Raw genomic sequence first — 20000 nt, 5'->3', positions numbered from 1 at the left:
GGCACTGTCACGCCCTCATTTTTCAACCAAATTGGTTGAAATTTTGGTCAAGTAATCTTCGACGAAGCCCGGACTTCGGTATTGCATTTCAGCTTGGTGGCTTAAAAAATAATTAATGACTTTGGTCATTAAATATCTGAAAATTGTAAAAAAAAATAAAAATTTATAAAACGATCCAAATTTACGTTTATCTTATTCTCCATCATTTGCTGATTCCAAAAACATATAAATATGTTATATTCGGATTAAAAACAAGCTCTGAAAATTAAATATATAAAAATTATTATCAAAATTAAATTGTCCAAATCAATTTAAAAACACTTTCATCTTATTCCTTGTGGGTTCCTGATTCCAAAAACATATAGATATGATATGTTTGGATTAAAAACACGCTCAGAAAGTTAAAACAAAGAGAGGTACAGAAAAGCGTGCTATCCTTCTTAGCGCAACTACTACCCCGCTCTTCTTGTCAATTTCACTGCTTATGCCGTGAGCGGTGGACACATTCTTCACCAATACGGTCTTGCTGCGTTGCATTGCGTTCAGTTTCATTCTGTGAGTTCGACAGCTACTTGACTAAATATTGTATTTTCGCCTTACGCGACTTGTTGTGTTTACTTTTGTTCTTTCTATCTTTCCAATCCCTTGTTGTTGTCTTGTTTGCTAGTTACTTTGCGTTTTAAAAATATTTTTGGTTGTTGTTTGTTTGTTTATTTGTTTGTTTGTTTGTTTTTGTGTTTGTGTGTTTGTTTACTTGTTAGTTTGTTTGTTTGTTTGTTTGCTTTTGTTTGTGAGGATGTTTGCTGGTTTGGTTGGTTAGTTGGTTGATGGGTTAGCGAGTTGGTTGGTGGGTTGTGTGTGGGTTGGTTGGATGGTTGGTCGGTTGATAGGTTGTCGGTTGATAGGTTTGTAGGTTGGGCTTTCGGTCAATTTTTGTGTTTGTTGCGTGTTTGTTTATTGAAGCTATGCAGAAGAGTACGCATTCTGCGCATTGATACAAAGAGAACAGGAATATTCATTTGGACACTGCAGGCTTATGGCCGAAATTTTTATTCATAAACGTTTCCAAAACAGAAAAACGCAGCAAATTTGAGAAAAAGAGAACAGCCAATTATTAGTTTGCACATTTGCAGCATCGCTGGACATTGTCTGACAAGGAAAACATTCATCAAGTATAAAGCAGGCATGGGAATTGAAAAAAGTTTTAAAAAAGGCTAAACATTTGTAAGTAATAGCAAAGTCGACGGCGCTAGGGGGTTCGGAAAAAAATTTTCTCCCAAAAACCCAACTGGTGCAATTTGGTCAAGTCAAGTCAAGTCAAACAGTTTATTTACCAAATGCAAAGCACAGGATTTTGTTATGGTGTATGCATAAAACTTCACACTCCTTCCACACGCATATATCATAATAAATATGTACAGATAAAGTGTTAAATTTCACTGGGCCTATTTACGTGTGTATACCAACCAGACAGTTCAAAACAGACTGGTTGTTCTTTTAGCACGAATTTGACAGGAGTAATCACAGGTTGCATGGATAAAGATAAATGAATTCCCTAAAATCATATCTAAAAATATAATCATCAATATAATAAATCCGAGTACATGCTGACACAGTTATTCAAAGGACACAACCCTTATATCTATTAAGATATTTTATTTAAGGATACTCGATCCATTCCAAAACTTTCGCTGACACATATCACAGATCTAACAGATCTAACGATCCACCATTGAGGCCGCAAGGACTGCCTCAGGAAAGAAACTGTTCCTGAAACGAGAAGTCCTGCTCTTCAGAGCGCGGAAGCGCTTGCCTGACGGGAGGGGCTCGAACAGATGGCTGGCTGGGTGAGATGAGTCTGCCACTATACCCCTAACTCTCTTTGCTAAACGTGAGCTGTACAGTGAGGCGACTGACGGAAGTTCGCAACCCACAATACGAGACGCTTGTCTGACAATGCGCTCCAGCTCTTCCTTGTTCCTAGCACTGGCACCGCTAAACCACACGGTGACTGAAAAACACAGAATGCTTTCTACATCTTAGCTCCACGTTTGCCATTAAATTCAGTTTTTAGAACCATTTTTGCCTCCCCCATTTATTTTTTTGGCGGACACTTTTGCTTTTTTCGGCGGAACAAAAAACAATTCGGCGGAAATTTTCCTTTCGGCGGACAATTCCCATGCCTGATAAAGGATAAACAAGAGAAAATAACAATTACAGATGAATACACACACGTGAATTTACGTGAACGGTTTATAACGTCATAAGCGAAAGTTTTGAATTCACCGAGGTGACATTCATTGAGTAACAAGGTCACGTTAATTTGCAAGAACAGTCACAGTGACTACGATCTCAGTTTATCCGCAACCGATTTGAGGAAATCCCGAATCGTCTGGATCGCCGCGTTGAAGAAACTCAGGTGATCATCAACATGCTTTATCAGGTGCTCGGGCAGATTCTTGGAACTTCGTTTCTGTCTGAAGTTCAAGGCGTTGGCTGCTTTGCCGTCAAAACGTGTGACGTCATCGTGTAGCTGGGACAGGATTGTGTCGTCATCCGCATGTTCGAGGTCTCCGAACGAGGGTGCTGGTGCACCTAAACGGAAACATGCCATTTGATTTGATTGTTCCTTGAAGCAAGGGGAAACAAACAAGCAACGAAAACAAACAAACAATCAAATAAACAACCAACAACAACAAATCAACAGAATAACCTAGCCTAGCCTAGCCTAGCCTAGCCTAGCCTAGCCTAACCTAATTTAACCTAGCTAAAACAACACAACACAGTACAAGACAACACGACAGAACATAAGACCACATAATCTAACATGATATAACAGAACGAAGTAGAACAGAGCTGATCATAACAAAAGAAGAAGGAGAGAGAGAGAGAGAGAGAGAGAGAGAGAGAGAGAGAGAGAGAGAGAGAGAGAGAGAGAGAGAGAGAGAGAGAGAGAGAGAGAGAGAGAGAGAGAGAGAGAGAGAACTGAATTGAATTGAACTGAACTTTATTTTTCGATGGTGATAGCATATGCAATGCAAACATGCTTTTTTCGTCCGGCCCTCGCCTATTGAGGCGTAACTCAAAAAAAGGAGAAATAGAAGTTAAGTTAACTACAGTACACATGAAATAATAAGATGCACAGAAAACAACAACACATTTCAAGATGCATTATGATTCATTAGCAATGATGGAAGATTACAACAAATTCTTATTTGTTTGTATAAACATTTTCTCAGTGCATTATGTACAATCATGTGTTTCAATACAATCACAGAATACTACTATTTCATCAGTTGCACAATAGTAGTAGTGCTTACAAGTGTTGCAAGAGACACAGCATGACATGTTCTTTGAATGATGTTTCACTGATTTGCAATTTGATTATATCAGCCAGGCAGCCAGAGAGACGGACAGAAGCAAACCGAGACAAACAGACAGAAACTTACCAGAAGTGAGGTATACCAAGGTGCACAATGCAGCGAGCAGAATGATCGTCGTCTTCATCTTCAGTTCAGTGGCTGCTGTGTTCTGTCTTGCTGCGTCTGTCTGGCTCTGTCTCGCTCTGTCTTGCTGTGTCTGGCTGTGTCTAGCTCTGCTCTCTCTTCGGGAAGGTATGAAATCAAACTGTGGCGCAATACAACAGAGCTTTAGTTTGTGTTGCTCTGTCGACCGTCGGGCAGGGATGAAACCGAACTTTGGAGCAATTTGTACATTCAGTCAAGTGTAGATTGTCGTTTCTGTTACGCGGTATCTTACTTGGGGCTGTTGTAAGAAGAGAAGTTGTGGCGCAATGCAACAGTGGTTCTCATTTTATAGCCTATCGATTTTGAACGGATTTTACCGGTTTGACCAGTAATAGTCTGACCCACATTCACACCCCCCCACACACCCCCCCCCCCCCCCCGCCCCGTGCTCTTACACCCCAAATTAAATGAACGGGGAAAAAAGGGAAACTGAAGTAGAATGATGTCAGCACTTGTGGGGAAACACCGCTGTTTGCAGAAAAGCCTCCGACATTATCCCCTTCACACAAGTATACACGTGATTGCCTACATAATAATGATCAATAATGCGTTGGCCTCTACAAAAAGCTGACGCTTTCGAGCTTCCCTACCTATCAATATGGCTTAGAAACTTTGAACGCTAAAATAGAAGCACCTCTCGTGTTTCATTTGCATTTATTAGATCTCATATAAATATATATATATACACAATCATAGCACGTTTACAATGGGATAAGAGAGAATGTGACTTGCGCACGACAGAAAAGCGCTTTTGGTTCTGCGACTGCCAAGTTGCACTGTCAACTCTGGCATCGACCCAAAAACATGAAAGCAATAGTCCTACGTGGCATTTTGTGATTCAAGTGGGTTTTTTTGTTGGTTTTTTTAAATCTGAGCTTCAAGCAGGTTTAAAGAAATCTACACGTAAGATTAAGTCATAAACTACGTCAGAAAACGTTGAATAAAAGGTCGAATTGAATTTTCCTGGGTCAAGTTTCCTTTGCTGATCATAGGTTCGCAAGATGTGTTTGTCAAAAGGATATATTTTACAAACCACGTAGTACTGAGAGAGAGGGAGTGGATGTAAAAGCGAGGAGATATGTGTGGTATGTGTATGTTTGAGTGAGTGAGTGAGTGAGTGAGTGAGTGAGTGAGTGAGAGTGTGCGTGTGTGGGGGGGGGTATGTGTGTGTGCGACTGTGTGTGTGTGTGTGTGTGTGTGTGTGTGTGTGGCAGACTGGGGCTTTAACACACACGTTGGCAAATACGCCCACATAACAGTAATGATAGTAATAATACTACTACTGCTAATAATAATAAAGCATTCTTCTATAACGCTAGTCACCGTCAGGGCGCTTAATTTGCACAAAGCTTCTCACATTGAAATTCAACAATTTGCAATCAAGAAAGGAAACAATCGGCAGGTCATCGTTTTCATTTTCCTAGGTGGCTTGCTCTACACACACAAAATGTTAAAAACGCTTGCTTTTGCTTTCTTACAATACTACATTTACCGTTGTGCTCACTGTGTTGATTTGTGTATGATGCTTGAAATTAAACACAAAAGTTGGTACACAATGAGCAATTTACCAGTAAATTAACACAATCATTACTTAACATATGACAAAGATTTAACTGTGGATATGCAAACAAAGCAACTATCAAATTATCCCACCTGAACAAAACAAATAATACAGGAACAAAACACAGTTACTGTGCTGGTAAATAAGCAAGCAACAGTGTGTTGTGTTGTGTTTTGCTCCTCTATCAGGTCGGATCAAGAGATCGTTGATTTGTTTAAATATTCACAGTAGAATCAGCTGGACAATACTAACCACTATGTACATCAAAGTAACCAAGGACCCCACCGTGCAAATAGACAGGACGTCCAGGGAAATCACCAACAAACTGCACACTGAAGGCCTGATCAATGACAACACACATCGATGGACGTTACTTGAACCTCATAAAGTTTGAACATGTAGGCTCTACCACTCGCCAAAAGTACACAAGGCTCTCGAAAACCCGTCAGGGTGACCAATTGTATCGAATGTTGGTGGCCCAACCGACATTTGCTGGCTAAACCAGTAGACAGCTGGTCGCAGGATCTGGTCGTTAACCTACCCAGCCACATCAAAGACTCAACACATCTACTGAACGTTCATCAAGAATGAAGCACCTTATATGGCCCTCTACCAATAGATGGATATATGTGGTGAGCCTGTACACAAACACACCTCACGATCCCTTCATTTTATGTGGGGAACATAAATTATGGGCCGGATGAATGTGGGCGGCATTTCTCCACTCCTTTCGTGGCACGGTTACCCCAGATGCTACCCATGTGGGACCAAGATCGGCTAACTAGGCCCAAGAAGAAGACAGGTGCAAAATAGCATGGGGCCAATATGGGGCTCACATGCCGTGATGGTAGGGGAGGACACGGTGACTGCACGGAGGAGGCATCTTAACGCTAAAGTTAAATTGCTTGAACGTTTGTTATTGACAAAACAATACGTTACAGTCACAAATATATCAACCCAACGGTCTTTTACGTGCACAAACAATCAATAACAAGAACTTAGCTTGACGGAATGTTCGGCCGCTTGTATCAAAATGAAAAACACAAATCGCAAAACTCCGCAAATATTCTGATCAGCCTCTCCTCTCTTCACGCCAAACCCCGTCACGACGTTCTCCCAGGTGAACTGAACACATATTGGAGATTAAGGCTCTCACTTCCTGACCAACGACTACTTCATTTTTTAAAGGCGACATATTCAAGCAGACCTCTGGCACTGCTATGGGCACACCCTGATATGGCCCTTCGCGGTCGGCTGGGCGTTAAGCAAACAAACAAACAAACAAACAAATGGGCACACCCATGGCTCCTTCAGTTGCCAACCTGTTTATGGCTTGGCTGGAAACCGACATGCTGGAAAAGAGCCAAGTCTCAGCAAATTGAAATAGGATAGATTCAGGTTCAAGACTAAAATTGTGAAGGGCGAAAAAAATTCATGATGGGGGGTGGGGTACACAAGCCAAAAACCGGTAGCATGAAATTTAGTCCGGATCGAGTCCAATGTTAAAAAAAATAATTTTTAATTACAATAAAATGATGTCTCCACAGTGCAGGCTCACCTTTTTTTGGAGGTGGACTTTGCGTCATCAAGGACATTTATTTTATTTTAGGGGTATTATCTGGAACAATTCAGATTTAAAGTTTCATAATGCTACACCTTCACACACACACGCACACGCACACGCACACACACACTCACGCGCGCGCGCGCGCAAACACACACGCAGGCACGCACGCACGAACGCGCTCGCGCACAAGTACACTCGCACGCGCACACACACGCACTCACACTCTCTCTTTCTCTCACACACACACACACACACACACACACACACACACACACACACATACCTCGTCCATCAAAAAACATTTCGTCAAATATTGCTTACATTTTTAAAACGCGACATTGCAATCAGCTTTGCAAAAGAAACGTGAACCAAAATGTTCCGCTTTTACCTGCCGTCTTGTACTGACTCATTCATTTAAAAACATACAAGCAGAGAAAACTGACTTGACAACCTATAGGGTTCTAATGTTTGTGTTTTATTCAGCCTCTGTGAAGATAAATACAATTCAAAACAACATTAAAGGTACAATCCTCGCGTAACCATCACAAATCCTGACAGACTTTTACATGGGATAAGAGCATTTACACTTGGACACATACCTTGAATGATCATCCGGGCATTTTGTGAGGAATTGATTTCGTACATTGGCAATGGTGCCAGTTACGGAATAGATTTAACCAAGAGATTCCCATCCTGCATACTAATCAACGAGAAAGTTAAATGTTGGTATGTGTTCAAGTGGGAGAATAACGTTACCCCATGTAAAATCCTGGGCTGATCTGAGGCAGTTAACATGATTGGTAACACGAAAAAACCCATAAATATTGTTGAAAGAGGTGAAACAGAATTACAAAACTCACTGATCAATTCAAACCATCATCAGACTGAAAAACACACTGAAAACCCGGTAGATATTCTGATCAGCCTCTCCTCTCTAAGCCTTGCATTGCCTCCAAGAGGTTGCATAAGATCCAAACCAGCACCAGTCGTAGGACTGTCCGTGCTTGCCACAGGCGTGGTCAGGCTTGCAGCAGTATTCCCAGCTGCCAGGGACGTAGCACCAGTTGTAGCTGTACCCGTGCTGCCCACAGGAATGGTTAGGCGAGCAAGACTTTCCGCTCACCGTCTTGCGACTAGTGACCTGTCGTAGAGAAAATAGTTGATGGGGTATAGGAGGATATTTCAGCCTTTTTTCAGTATTGTTTGTAAAAATGGTTATTTGTGATATTCAAGCATCTACGAGAAAGTTCTTATTTTTGGAGATGATTGATACAGATACTGTCGAAGTTTCATTTGCGTGCATCTACTGGCGTTAATTTGCTAGTTATGCAAACACATGACAAAACAAGTCGCGTAAGGCGAAATTACTACATTTAGTCAAGCTGTGGAACTCACAGAATGAAACTGAACGCACTGCATTTTTTCACAATGACCGTAGTCCGCCGCTTGTGCATAACGGAGTGAAACTGACGAGCCTGTTCAGCGCGGTAGTGGTTTCGCTGTGCTGCATAGCACGCTTTTCTGTACCTCTCTTCGTTTTAACTTTCTGAGCGTGTTTTTAATCCAAACATATCATATCTTTATGTTTTTGGAATCAGGAACCGACAAGGAATAAGATGAAAGTGTTTTTAAATCGATTTCGGAAATTTTATTTTGATCATAATTTTTATATTTTTAATTTTCAGAGCTTGTTTTTAATCCAAATATAACATATTTATATGTTTTTGGAATTAGAAAATGATGAAAAATAAGATAAACGTAAATTTGGATCGTTTTATAAAAAAAATAATGTTATTACAATTTTCAGATTTTTAATGACCAAAGTCATGAATTAATTTTTAAGCCACCAAGCTGAAATGCAATACCGAAGTCTGGCTTTTGTCGAAGATTGCTTGGCCAAAATTTCAATCAATTTGATTGAAAAATGAGGGTGTGACAGTGCCGCCTCAACTTTTACAAAAAGCCGGATATGACGTCATCAAAGACATTTATCGAAAAAAAGAAAAAAACTATCCGCGGATATCATACCCAGGAACTCTCATGTCAAATTTCATAAAGATCGGTCCAGTAGTTTACTCTGAATCGCTCTACACACACACACACGCACACACAGACACACATACACCACGACCCTCGTCTCGATTCCCCCCTCTATGTTAAAACATTTTGTCAAAACTTGACTAAATGTAAAAAATGGAACGTTCACACTGTTTCGCGCTGACTGCTGTTATCGCTGCAAGCCTCTTAAAACATATTATGCTACGGTCACGCTTGGCTGGACATCGCTGTGGTACCAGAATCATCGCTGAAATATCAAGCGTGTTTACAGGCCTAGCAAATTTGCGTCAGTGCTAATAGGCACATAAAACTTTAGCAGTGTGTGTATCAATCATTGGTCAAAAGACATGCGAAGTCATGAATTTGTTTGACACAAATGAACAATCCTATGACGAGTTTAAAAACTTCTTCCGAAACATTGCATTACATTTTAACAATTTACTGTAATGATCCAAACTTTCGCACGAAGTATCTAACGTACGTTGCTGAAATATTCTGGAAGTTTCAAGGCAATCCAACATGTCATTGCTAAAGTGCAGCGTTTTTTGTCATGATGCCCCTAAAAAAAATGACTCAAAAAGTCCCATTTTTGACCGTTCTTACGATCGACACCTGCAGCAGTAGGAATGGCTTAGCACACGAAATACGCAAGGTAGCTAAACAAAACAATCTGTTCAGGGTAGCTAATTGATTTGACTTTCTTCTCCTATTTAAAAAATGCAAAGTTTTTTGCCTATTGTGATTTTGTTTCGATTTTTCATTTGGCCCTTCCGTTTTTGTCCGGTCGATTTTGAGGGTATCCTTATTTGAGCGGCGGTCACGTGATCCCTGTAAAAGAAATCTTTAATCCCAAAAGTGATCCTGATATCTAAGTGAACAGCCTTAACTGGTATATAAAGTTTTAATGAAATGGCACTGGAATTAATGCTTTAATTTGAGTGCGAAATTTGTTGCAATAAATTTTGGCCAAGTTTATATTGTGGATGTTTCTTCTTCTTGCAAGTCCCAAAACGTGCTGTCTACAGTTTAGAAAACGCAGTAATTCAGTATTAACAGCTAATGTGTTTTCAGCGTAGCAATAGGGTCCGATATTTAGACGAGACAAGTCTAAATATCGGACCCTATTGCTACGCTGAAAACATAATAGCGATTATATAGCTGTTATGACCTTGATTTGTTGTTCCAAACTTACAAAATGACAGTTTTTGCGTCGATGCGTTGATCTCAGGTTTTGATAGCAGACAAACTTCTTACGCGCATCATGTTCGCGCAGACATGCACACCGCTACACGCTTTCTGACTTTGGAAGAAAAACTGACTCCAAGTGCATTCGATTTCACAACACAGTTGTTGAAACAGCTTTTTAAGTTGTCAGTGTATGCTGTTGTCGATAGAAACATCGCCGCGTGGTACAGATGTGTAAACCGGAACCATGCGTCGGCCATTTTTCTCAATATGCTTTTGGATATTGAGAAAAATGGCCGACTTCGGCAGCAATATGCTTTGATGATCGGGAGAGACCATCCAATCACAGCCCCCGAATTCCCCCACGTGTTCATCAGAATAGCTATATACAACACTATTATCCAGATCGACTTATCACCTCTTCCTTGTGGCAGTAGCTCCAGCTATATCCGTTGTTGCACCAGTTGTAGCTGGAGCCGTAGGTACCGCAGGGGTGGTCGGGCTTGCAGCAGTAGTCCCACTCCGAGCTACGCGCTCCGTAGAGGTCTTTGTAGCACCAGAAGTAGTTCTCGTTGTGCGTGCCGCACTGGTGATCAGGGGCACAGTTTGCGCCCGCTACAGTTTTCGTGCCCGCTGCTGTGGTGAATCAACTTCGAGGTATACTATAGTGATTTTCAGCTTTTAAATATACTCATATACAGTGAATTCATTAACTCTACAAACAGTTAGCTGCATTTGTCAAGAATTGTGAACACTTAAACACAGAAGGCCGTAGTTTCCAAGTATCGTGATCAGTATAACAAACAACTCTACGAACAGAAGGCCACATGCAGTGTTCAATTATTGTCAACACAAAACTCTACATACATTAAGCTCCGGTATTGTTAGCATTTTCTCACTTAACTCTATACAGAAAGCCACAGTGTATATGTATTACTTACACCTTTAAAACATAACTCTACGAATAGAACACAGCAGGTTTCAACTATTTTTAGCATTCAAGTAACTCTTCATATGCAGTCATCATTGATGCGCGCGTGTGTGTGTGTGTGTGTGTGTGTGTGTGTGGGTGTTTGTGTGAGAGAGAGAGTATGTGAGTCAGTGTGTGTGTGTGTGTGTGTGTGTGTGTGTGAGTGTGAGTGTGTGTGTGTGTGTGTGTGTGTGAGTAGTTGTTTTTTGGTTGTGTTTGTATGTATGTGTGTGAGTGTGTGTGGAGGGGTGATTGACTAACGGTAAAAAGAAAGCATAGTGGGAGAGTTGTTATATCCTTTTTGTACTTGAACTTGTAATTTCATTTATGTTGTTGCCTTTTAAAAAAAAAAACATGTGTATATCTCATTCTGCGTGGTCTGCGTTAACATCTTTTTAAACGCAACATCAATGTGAATTACCAAACTATGGCTGCGGGGTTTTTTAAGCATTGTCAACACATTAACAAAATCTCTGTGTGTAGTAAACTTACAGGCTGAGTTCCATGTCGCGGCGCAGACAACGGCAAAGAGCAGAAAACAGGCGGAGCCACAAGGCTTCATCGCTTGGCTGGTATGTTGGAAGTATTTCTGAAACTGTTCAAAAGAATAACGTCATAAAAAGTGAAACAAATACCGAAACAAAACAAAACAAAAAACAAAATCAAAGATCAAGAAGCATCTTGAGAGGGGAAATTTTTTGAAGTTTTGTTCGTTCATTATAAAAAAAACCTTGCCTAGCGATGGAAACGACAGCAAATTTCATATACGTGCTTGTTGACTTCTTTGTATTATTCATCGGCTAAAGTGCCATCAACAGAAATAAGCAGAAATCATTATAAAGTCACCACTTGATATATATCACAAGCATTTAAAGAAAGAAAACAATACCACAAATATTGAGCACAGCTATACAGAACAACCTTCTTATCGTAATTGTTGTCCGGAGTAGTGTTTGTTGCAACGCAATTCGCAGACTCAAAGTTAATCAATAATTCTTTCATTTTCTCATACCCTCACTCAATACAAATCAACAACACGAATATGAGCAAGAAATTCAAATTAGTAATAGATGTTAAAATAAAAGGTCCAGACGAAAAAGAAAAAATGGGTAAGTTTGTACAAATTCTGCGTAATATAATTTAAAGGCTGAACTCTCATTATTCAAAAACTGATAGCGCGTACCTACCTTGACTTGTCTTGACCAAATCCCCGCAAGACTGCCAAGATGAGGAAATGGGACGCTTATATTTTATATATACAGCTGTCGTGACGTGCAATGAACCGTCTATTTATGGAAAAGGGATTACGACTCAGATGAAACGTTGATTGGTTGGTGCAAAAATGCGTGCAACCAAACGTGATTTGAAGTGTGATTTTTTTTTATCTTCACAATACAGTTGCTTGAAATAACTTGTATCCAGGACCACACACACACACACACACACACACACACACACACACACACACACACACACACACACACACACCGTCACACACACACACAGTCGTAGCCTCGACTCAAAGTCAACAGACACAGAAACACAGAGTCGGACAGAGATAGACATACAGAGTCAGACTAACACACACACACACACACACACACACGCACACGCACACGTACGCACACACACGCGCGCGCACACACACACACACACACACACACACACACACACACACACACACACACACACACGCGCGCGCACGTACATGGTCTCAACTCTTTTCTTACAGACGGATAACACGTCATCAAAGACAATTATTGGAGTAAGAAAAATAAACGGAAAAAAACTGTGGAGATATCATCAGGAAGAATTCACAGGAAATATTACAAATACAACTGCCAACTAGTTTTCTAGAAACTGCCATGCACGCATGAACACACACATACATACATACGCCTTCAACACCCTAAAATATGGACTGGATGCATGCATAATCCAGGCTCGGAATAACATAGTCGGAAAAATGAGTAAGCTAAATCAATATTATGGCTATTGTCGTAGGCGATCGTCAACACATAGAAACAAGAAAATGAGCGGTTTGAAATAAGCATTCTCGGTACACTTTAGCGCAGGGACGACTACAATATGCGTAGTTGTAATAAAAAACGAAGGCAATAACTCCAGGTAAGATTGGAGAAAAAAGCTTAAATAATGTATTGTATTCATTATTCAATGGTTTCTGTGAAACGAAACAATTGCGCACAACAACTAAAAAAAATATTCTGGAAAGTACGTTATTAAAATGCACGTCCGTTTTCAAATGGGTCAATGTTTTCTGCGAAAAAGAAGAGGAGAAATACACTGCTTTATCGATAATCGTTGTTTGTTTCGTTAGGCTATTCACCTTATACACCGTAAAGAACCTTGTACGCACCCGAGTTGTTCAAGATCTGCTTTGTGGAACTGTAGTCAGTAGTTCGAGTTGATGAACAAAAATCAAAAACAAGCACGAAATAAAATGTCACCTTTCTGGTCAGTTTCCTCGAATGAATGTCTTTCGTGCAGCGAAAACTAGGGTTCAATTAGGACATAGTAGTGAAGAAGTCATTTTGGAAAAGTTAATGGAAAATTAAACCTTAAGAAGTGCAAAGGACATTACTATAATTTTACAGCTTGTTGTTCATCCTAAACTCGCATTGTGTATATTATATCCATACATTGTTAAATAAAACACTGTTTAAACCAAAGGACATTCGCTGTGATGTAATTTAGACACACCTGCGATGATTATCTCCGCAAAAAGTGTGGCCAACTATGCTAATTAATTAAATCCATGTAAATAGGATAACTGTTGTGGTTAATGAGTTCTTTTGCCCATGGAATCGCGATTGGATTTCATCTGCAATGTGTTCAGTGCTTAGAAGAATCTCGCTTCTGCTCTTTGTCTTTTGTTTAACATTGCTGTACAGAAACACTCTTGGTGAGAGTATGAACTCAGGGGTATAAGACTTGTTTCGTGGCCAACATCTTGTCCCCATTCACTCGGACAAAATGCCTGTCCGCGTGTGAAACTAAAACCCTTATGAAAACCAATAATAAAAACAACATTAACAACAAGATAGATTAGTGAGTAAACAGTTTGGACACAAAACATAGAGATTAAACAATGTTCTATTTTAAACTCTCATAGGGAGTTCCGACAGACTTTCTTTGTTTAGAGGGGCAGTTACGGGTGTTGAGGCTTGCCGAAAATTATAAATTGCACGTTTGACCATATAAGGAACATAGATTGCAGCCAAAGAGCGTTACTAAACTGCAAAACAAGTGTTGATAGACGTTGTGTTTTACATAGTTTTTTTTAATTTTTCCTCTTGACCTTGCAAGGTTAGCACTGTTTTCTTTTTCTGATTTCTTAGTAAAAACCAGTCAAGCAAAATATGTTCCCTGACTCCAATGATCCAACAATAAATTATGTAGGGTTGGCGTGTACTGGATACACAGTATACACAGTTTCCACACCAGGGAGTAGAGAGGAAGGCGTTTGCTAGATACTGGGCGCTAACAAGGTACATTACCAGATGTTGCTTGGATGGATAATTTCTGTTGCTGTACATGCATTTGTACGTGTGTATGCTGGTGTCTTCGTGAACGTAGATATTGTTTTTGATGTATCTGTGAACACATGCGTTGGCGTGGTGGTGAAAATATACAATGGTGTAGGCCCTACATGTAGTCGTGGATGCAAAGGGGAGCATATTCGTAAACGCAAACTTTGCGTATTCGTGCTCACACGCATATCGGTATAAAGTCGTAAATGCACATATTCCCCTGGTAATAAACTTAATGTTCATATGGACATGTTCGTGAAGGCTCACATTTATTGACTGGATATCCGTCGCGATATAACCTTGAACGGTTGAAAACGACGTTAAACACCAAATGAAGAAAGAAAGATTGACTGGATATGTATATTGACATGTTTGTGAATGCGCGTGTTAGTATATTCACTTACGATATTTCCACATAATTATTGGGGAAGAAACGACCTCTCATATTCGCGATTGCAAATTTCTCCGAATTATTGACAACATTTCTATTTAGGCGTATCCGTCAATTGTTGTGCTACAGCCGGATTAGAACTCTCAATTTTGCAGGAATCTTGCTGATTCAGGTTTTTTTCCATGTTTTTTTTTTTTTTTTTTTTACTAATACAGTAAAACCTCCCACTAACGACCTTGAAAATGTCCAGAAAAATCGGTCGTAAAAAGGAGGGGTCTCTATTGGGAGTTTAAGAGGTATCATTTTTGGGCAGTTCAGTCTTTAGTTGTGTTCGTTATCCCATTTTTGTTCCTATTTGATGTGCATATGGGTGAGCATGATGTATGGGCAGACACCAGCCCACAGACAGGCAGACATAACACACACACACACACACACACACACACACACACACACACACACACACACACACAAAGGTAAAACTTGGTCATTGGCCTCGGGTGAGAAAGTCAGTGTCTGTAAACTGGGTCAGCCAGAGGTGGGAAGAGGACAGCCGTTTAGTCCACTGGACTTTCACGCACTACTGACTACAGACTACCACCCCTGACTCTTGATGCGTGACTAATGGGGTGCGTGTTCCACGTGTGCTGGGTAATTACGAACTTTGACACTCACTGGTAAAAAGGTCAAAGTCGTTATTGACCCTATGTTGGTAGGTCGGTCGTCGGAAAAAGGAGGGCGTCGTTCTTAGGAGGTTAGTTACAGTGTGAAAGGCATCCGTGCCGAGAAATTAGGTCAGCAAAAGGAGGGGGTCGTTCTTGGGAGAGGTCGTTACGGGAGGTTCCACTGTATCAGTAAAGTTATTAGAACAGTTAAGTAAGCTCAGGCACATTCAACAACTCATGCGAGCTACTGACTCATCAACAATATGTTGACAGCTGCGGTCACGTCCATCCAGTGGCATGAAATAGCATTAAACCCCTCTCCCTCTCTCTCTCTGTCTCCCTGTCTCTGCGCCCCCCTCCCCCACCTCCCCCTGTCTGTCTGTCTGACTATCTTTTCTGTCTCTCTCTCTGCCTCTCTCTGTCTCCCTGGCTCTGCCCCCCCCCCCCCCCCCCCCCCCCCCCCCCTGTCTGTCTGTCTGTCTGTCTGACTATTTCTGTCTGTCTCTGTCTGCCTCTGTCTCTGTCTATCTGTCTCTGTCTCTGTCTCTGTCTCTGTCTCTCTCTCTCTCTCTCTCTCTCTCTCTCTCTCTCTCAAGGCAACTTTTCTTTAACACTCACATTCAATCAATCATTGATTATGCGTCAATATTATGGGATTGTGCGAGTGCAAAAACTCTTAAACCTTTATTTAGTTTACATAAAAGAGCAATCAAGGTTATATTATCACAAGTCTCGGTTTCCAACGAAGACTATCAACTTTTAAACATCCTTCCTCCTGAATCAAGATTCATGTGCACTAAAATGATATAAAGGCGTTTTGATGCATATGTTCTGCGCGAACTTAGAATCCGGTTTCATTCTAGAATGGACCGGGTCCAGGTTGGAATTCTAACCCTGCGCAAGTACAGGGGTGCCATTCTAGAATGAAACCCTTGTTGCTGGTCCATTCTAGAATCGGCCGTGCGCAAGGTTGGAATTTGGGTCCAAGTTGGAATAGTCATTTCAGTTAGACTATCACACAGCCAAAGCCACAAATGTGGATTTTCTGTTTTTTTGTTTTTTGTGTGTGTTTGGTTGGTTTTTTTTCGGGTTTTTTACACTTTACTCAAAGACATCGTGAATTGGGATTGTGATGTTCTGAAAGTGATTACGATTTTGAGAGACACTCAGCACTGATCGCTACGAACGGAAATTTCCGGACTGACAGTGTTTTGCCGATCTCGCTTGTAACTTTTAATCTTATTCATATACATGAAGTTGGTCTTCTGAATTGTGAAGATATAATGTCAACTTTTTTTTAAACCTGTGACAACAGCTCTATAACTCACTCTGTCCTTCTGTTGGTCTGTCTGTCTGTCTGTCTGTCTGTCTATCAAAAAAATTGTCAAAAAACCGGACATTTCCGAGAGGGAGACAGCGCTGACATTGCAAGCGGCCGCAACCGGCTCTCATCACAAAAACAACTGCCCTGCAAACAATACCGCCCTGGTAGTCCCCCTTGCTATGGTCTGCCTTTGTTTATTGCGTACTCAGGAGTGTCAACTTTCTTGACATGACATGACATCGCAAGATCGCCAAAGGATTTTTTTCAGGGGTAGACAAATCAGCCCCATTTTATCAAAGGGAAGGTGCAGGTGGAGATAATTCAAGGGAAGACAACTCTGTCTTACCTACAAACATTACGGCCCCCTTTATTCAAGGGTTTCATTCTAGAATGGCACCCCTGTACTTGCGCAGGGTTAGAATTCCAACCTGGACCCGGTCCATTCTAGAATGAAACCGGATTCTAAGTTCGCGCAGAACACATACACTCATCATTGGAAGAGCGCCTGCACCTCTTTCTTCTCAATTCACAATATGAGAGACCCAACAAATCTGTATGCTCCTCTGCCTCGTATCGATCTTTTTAAGTCTAGCCTACCCTTTTCGGGAGCTTATCTTTGGAATTCACTTCCAAGCGGTCTCAGACATTCTGTCTATGCCAAAACCTTTAAAAACAGATATTTTTCATTCCTTATTCATGACACATTTCGTTCTCCTTAACCTCAACATGTTTATATTTCTAATGCCTTGTTTTTCCTTTTCACACGTTTCAGTAGATCAATGTACCTCATTGATTTCATAACATGACTTATGTAAACATGCTATATTGTTAATTCTTGCGACGAAGTCGTTCTTTGATTCCTCAGTTCACGGATTTTTTTGATTTTTTATGTTTTCTTCCCTCGACGTTTTACGTGTTTTTGCTTGCTTGAAACTGTTTTCATTATGCCCTTTACAATAATATTGTATGTTCATTTGTATGTATATTTTTGTTTGTTTGTTTGTTTGTTTGTTTGATCATTAGATTAGTCCCTCTCATGGGCGAGGGCTGGATGTAATAAAGCACCTGTTTGCTCATGCCATTACCCTCGTAAATAAAAAAAATTGTCTTGTCTTGTCTCTCTTTCGCGCGCACGGTTACGTCCTCATGCAAATGATTTCACTAGAATGTTTTAATTTTAAAGTTCCTGAAGATACCCTTATATCTATTTTCGGACATAGCAGATGATAAACACTTTAAAACAGTGCTTACATATCACTCAACATGCATATTTTTCAGAATATGATTACTTTTACACTTCTGATGCCATTTTTCAACATGGGGGTAATGGTACGTTTTGCAGATCTGTGCAGAAATGTCACAATCAATTGTTTTCTTTTTTTATGTTATTGTAGGCATCAGTCTTGCTCGGCATTGTGTCATTTTTTGGTTGAAATCCAATGGATGCTTCAGGAAATATCTTCATGCGAATTGAGCAATTGATATAACTTTAGCCTACGAAAACGTGACGTAATTACGCTATTTCCAGGCATATCGGAAAGGCACGTTACAATAATTCATATAGAAACACATCATTGAGGGAATTTACGGATCATAAGTCATAAATTAAAGTTACCCGCAGCAGGGGAAAGAACTCGTACAAGGCAACCTTTATATTATGCGTTTGCTTCCCTTGAGCAAGTAGTATTTTTGTGTGCATAATCCGCTGGTTATTTGATCCTTTTAAAATCTATGTCATCAAAACAACCAACGAGTCCATAACACGAAGCTGGACCCTGAAAAAAAACTACGTGCACATTTTGTCATTTTGAAAGGTACGTATAAGCTTCGTAAGCCGTAGAGAACACTAATATTACGGAGATTTAAGAAACGAAACGTTGGGACGTTTCGTTTTGAAGTTGTGGTAAACGTCATTATTTCGGGGGTCTCTCGCTGGAAAGGTGAAGGTCAACTGAAACGGAACGTGGAACGTCAAAACGCAGTCACGTTTTCCACCCCCAAAAAACGAACAATATTTCGTCAACTTTTGTGAGTATTTTTGCACACTAACAGTTTTATTTGTTGGCCATTTTATGCATTGCTAGATTCATCAACCCTTTCACAGTCTTTCAGCGCTGAGAATGTGTTCATTGGAGGTAGACAACTGTTGTGAACTGAAATATTTTGAAGGGTGCTGATCCTGGTACATTTATCCAACTTCATGGTGAGAAAGCAAATGGCGAAGCAGAAGTAGGTCATCGCATCGAATTTTTATTCTGGCTTCGTATGTGATCAGGTGCATGAATTGAAAAATGTGAAGCTCTTGTGCGTGCAATGCGAGTATGTCAATCCTTTATTGACTCGTGGAGTTGAAATTATGCCATGCCCAGTCAGCGGATCATATCCTGCCATGCCCGGCCTTTCATTCCGAAACGAAACGTGAATACATCTAAATCTTGTCTGCGGCCTATGCCGTCTCGTTACACGTGTTCCGTTTCGCGGGGTGACTCATTCACCAAACGAAACGAGCTGCAAAACGAAACGTGCTGTTTCTTAAATCTCGCTATTGTCTCTTATCAATGTTTCGTTAACACAAGTAACCTCTGCATTTTCTAAAACAAATATTTCGAGTGATAACATAACAATATCTTGTTTGCGTTCGCGCAAAGAGAGAGAGAGAGAGAGAGAGAGAGAGAGAGAGAGAGAGAGAGAGAGAGAGAGAGAGAGAGAGAGAGAGAGAGAGAGAGAGAGAGAGAGAGAGAAGGGACACACACACACACACTTACACGCGCGCGCACACACACACACACACACACACACACACACAAAACACTCAAAATCACACACACACACATACAAACACACACACTAATACACACTTCTTCTTCTTCTGCGTTCGTGGGCTTAAACTCCCACGTACACTCGTGATTTTGCACGAGTGGAATTTTACGTGTATGACCGTTTTTACCCCGCCTATTTAGGCAGCCATACGCTGCTTTAGGAGGAACTAAACAAGTCGCGTAAGGCGAAAATACAATATTTAGTCAAGTAGCTGTCGAACTCACAGAATGAAACTGAACGCAATGCCATTTTTCAGCAAGACCGTATACTCGTAGCATCGTCAGTCCACCGCTCATGGCAAAGGCAGTGACATTGACAAGAAGAGCGGGGTAGTAGTTGCGCTAAGAAGGATAGCACGCTTTTCTGTACCTCTCTTTGTTT

General features: G+C 40.7%; 1 protein-coding gene and 1 long non-coding RNA gene across 5 annotated transcripts; both read right to left on the bottom strand.

Annotated features, from left to right (window-relative positions):
* Positions 1-1036: 1036 nt before the first annotated feature.
* On the bottom strand, positions 1037-3880 carry LOC138962110 (uncharacterized). Its single transcript, XR_011454396.1, has 2 exons — positions 3450-3880; positions 1037-2595 (listed from the first exon to the last, which is right to left on the bottom strand). It is a non-coding gene; the product is annotated as an uncharacterized lncRNA (long non-coding RNA).
* Positions 3881-7109: 3229 nt separating this feature from the next.
* LOC138962109 (uncharacterized) lies at positions 7110-12204 on the bottom strand. Of its 4 annotated transcripts, none has more exons than XM_070333831.1 (4): positions 12056-12204; positions 11361-11463; positions 10317-10531; positions 7110-7796 (listed from the first exon to the last, which is right to left on the bottom strand). In XM_070333831.1, the coding sequence occupies exons 2-4, from the start codon at positions 11428-11430 to the stop codon at positions 7590-7592; spliced, it is 492 nt and encodes a 163-aa protein (XP_070189932.1). In that variant the 5' UTR covers positions 11431-11463; positions 12056-12204; the 3' UTR covers positions 7110-7589. The 4 variants fall into 4 exon arrangements, with proteins under 4 accessions (XP_070189932.1, XP_070189930.1, XP_070189933.1 ...); XM_070333829.1 differs by having other exon boundaries at positions 10317-10534; positions 12056-12203; XM_070333832.1 differs by having other exon boundaries at positions 12052-12171.
* Between the last annotated feature and the right edge of the window lie 7796 nt (positions 12205-20000).

This window comes from Littorina saxatilis, linkage group LG3 (genome assembly GCF_037325665.1).
Source record: "Littorina saxatilis isolate snail1 linkage group LG3, US_GU_Lsax_2.0, whole genome shotgun sequence".
Lineage (NCBI taxonomy): Eukaryota > Metazoa > Mollusca > Gastropoda > Littorinimorpha > Littorinidae > Littorina > Littorina saxatilis.
Note: the sequence above shows the minus strand (reverse complement) of the source record. Positions and strands in the feature narration are given on the sequence as shown.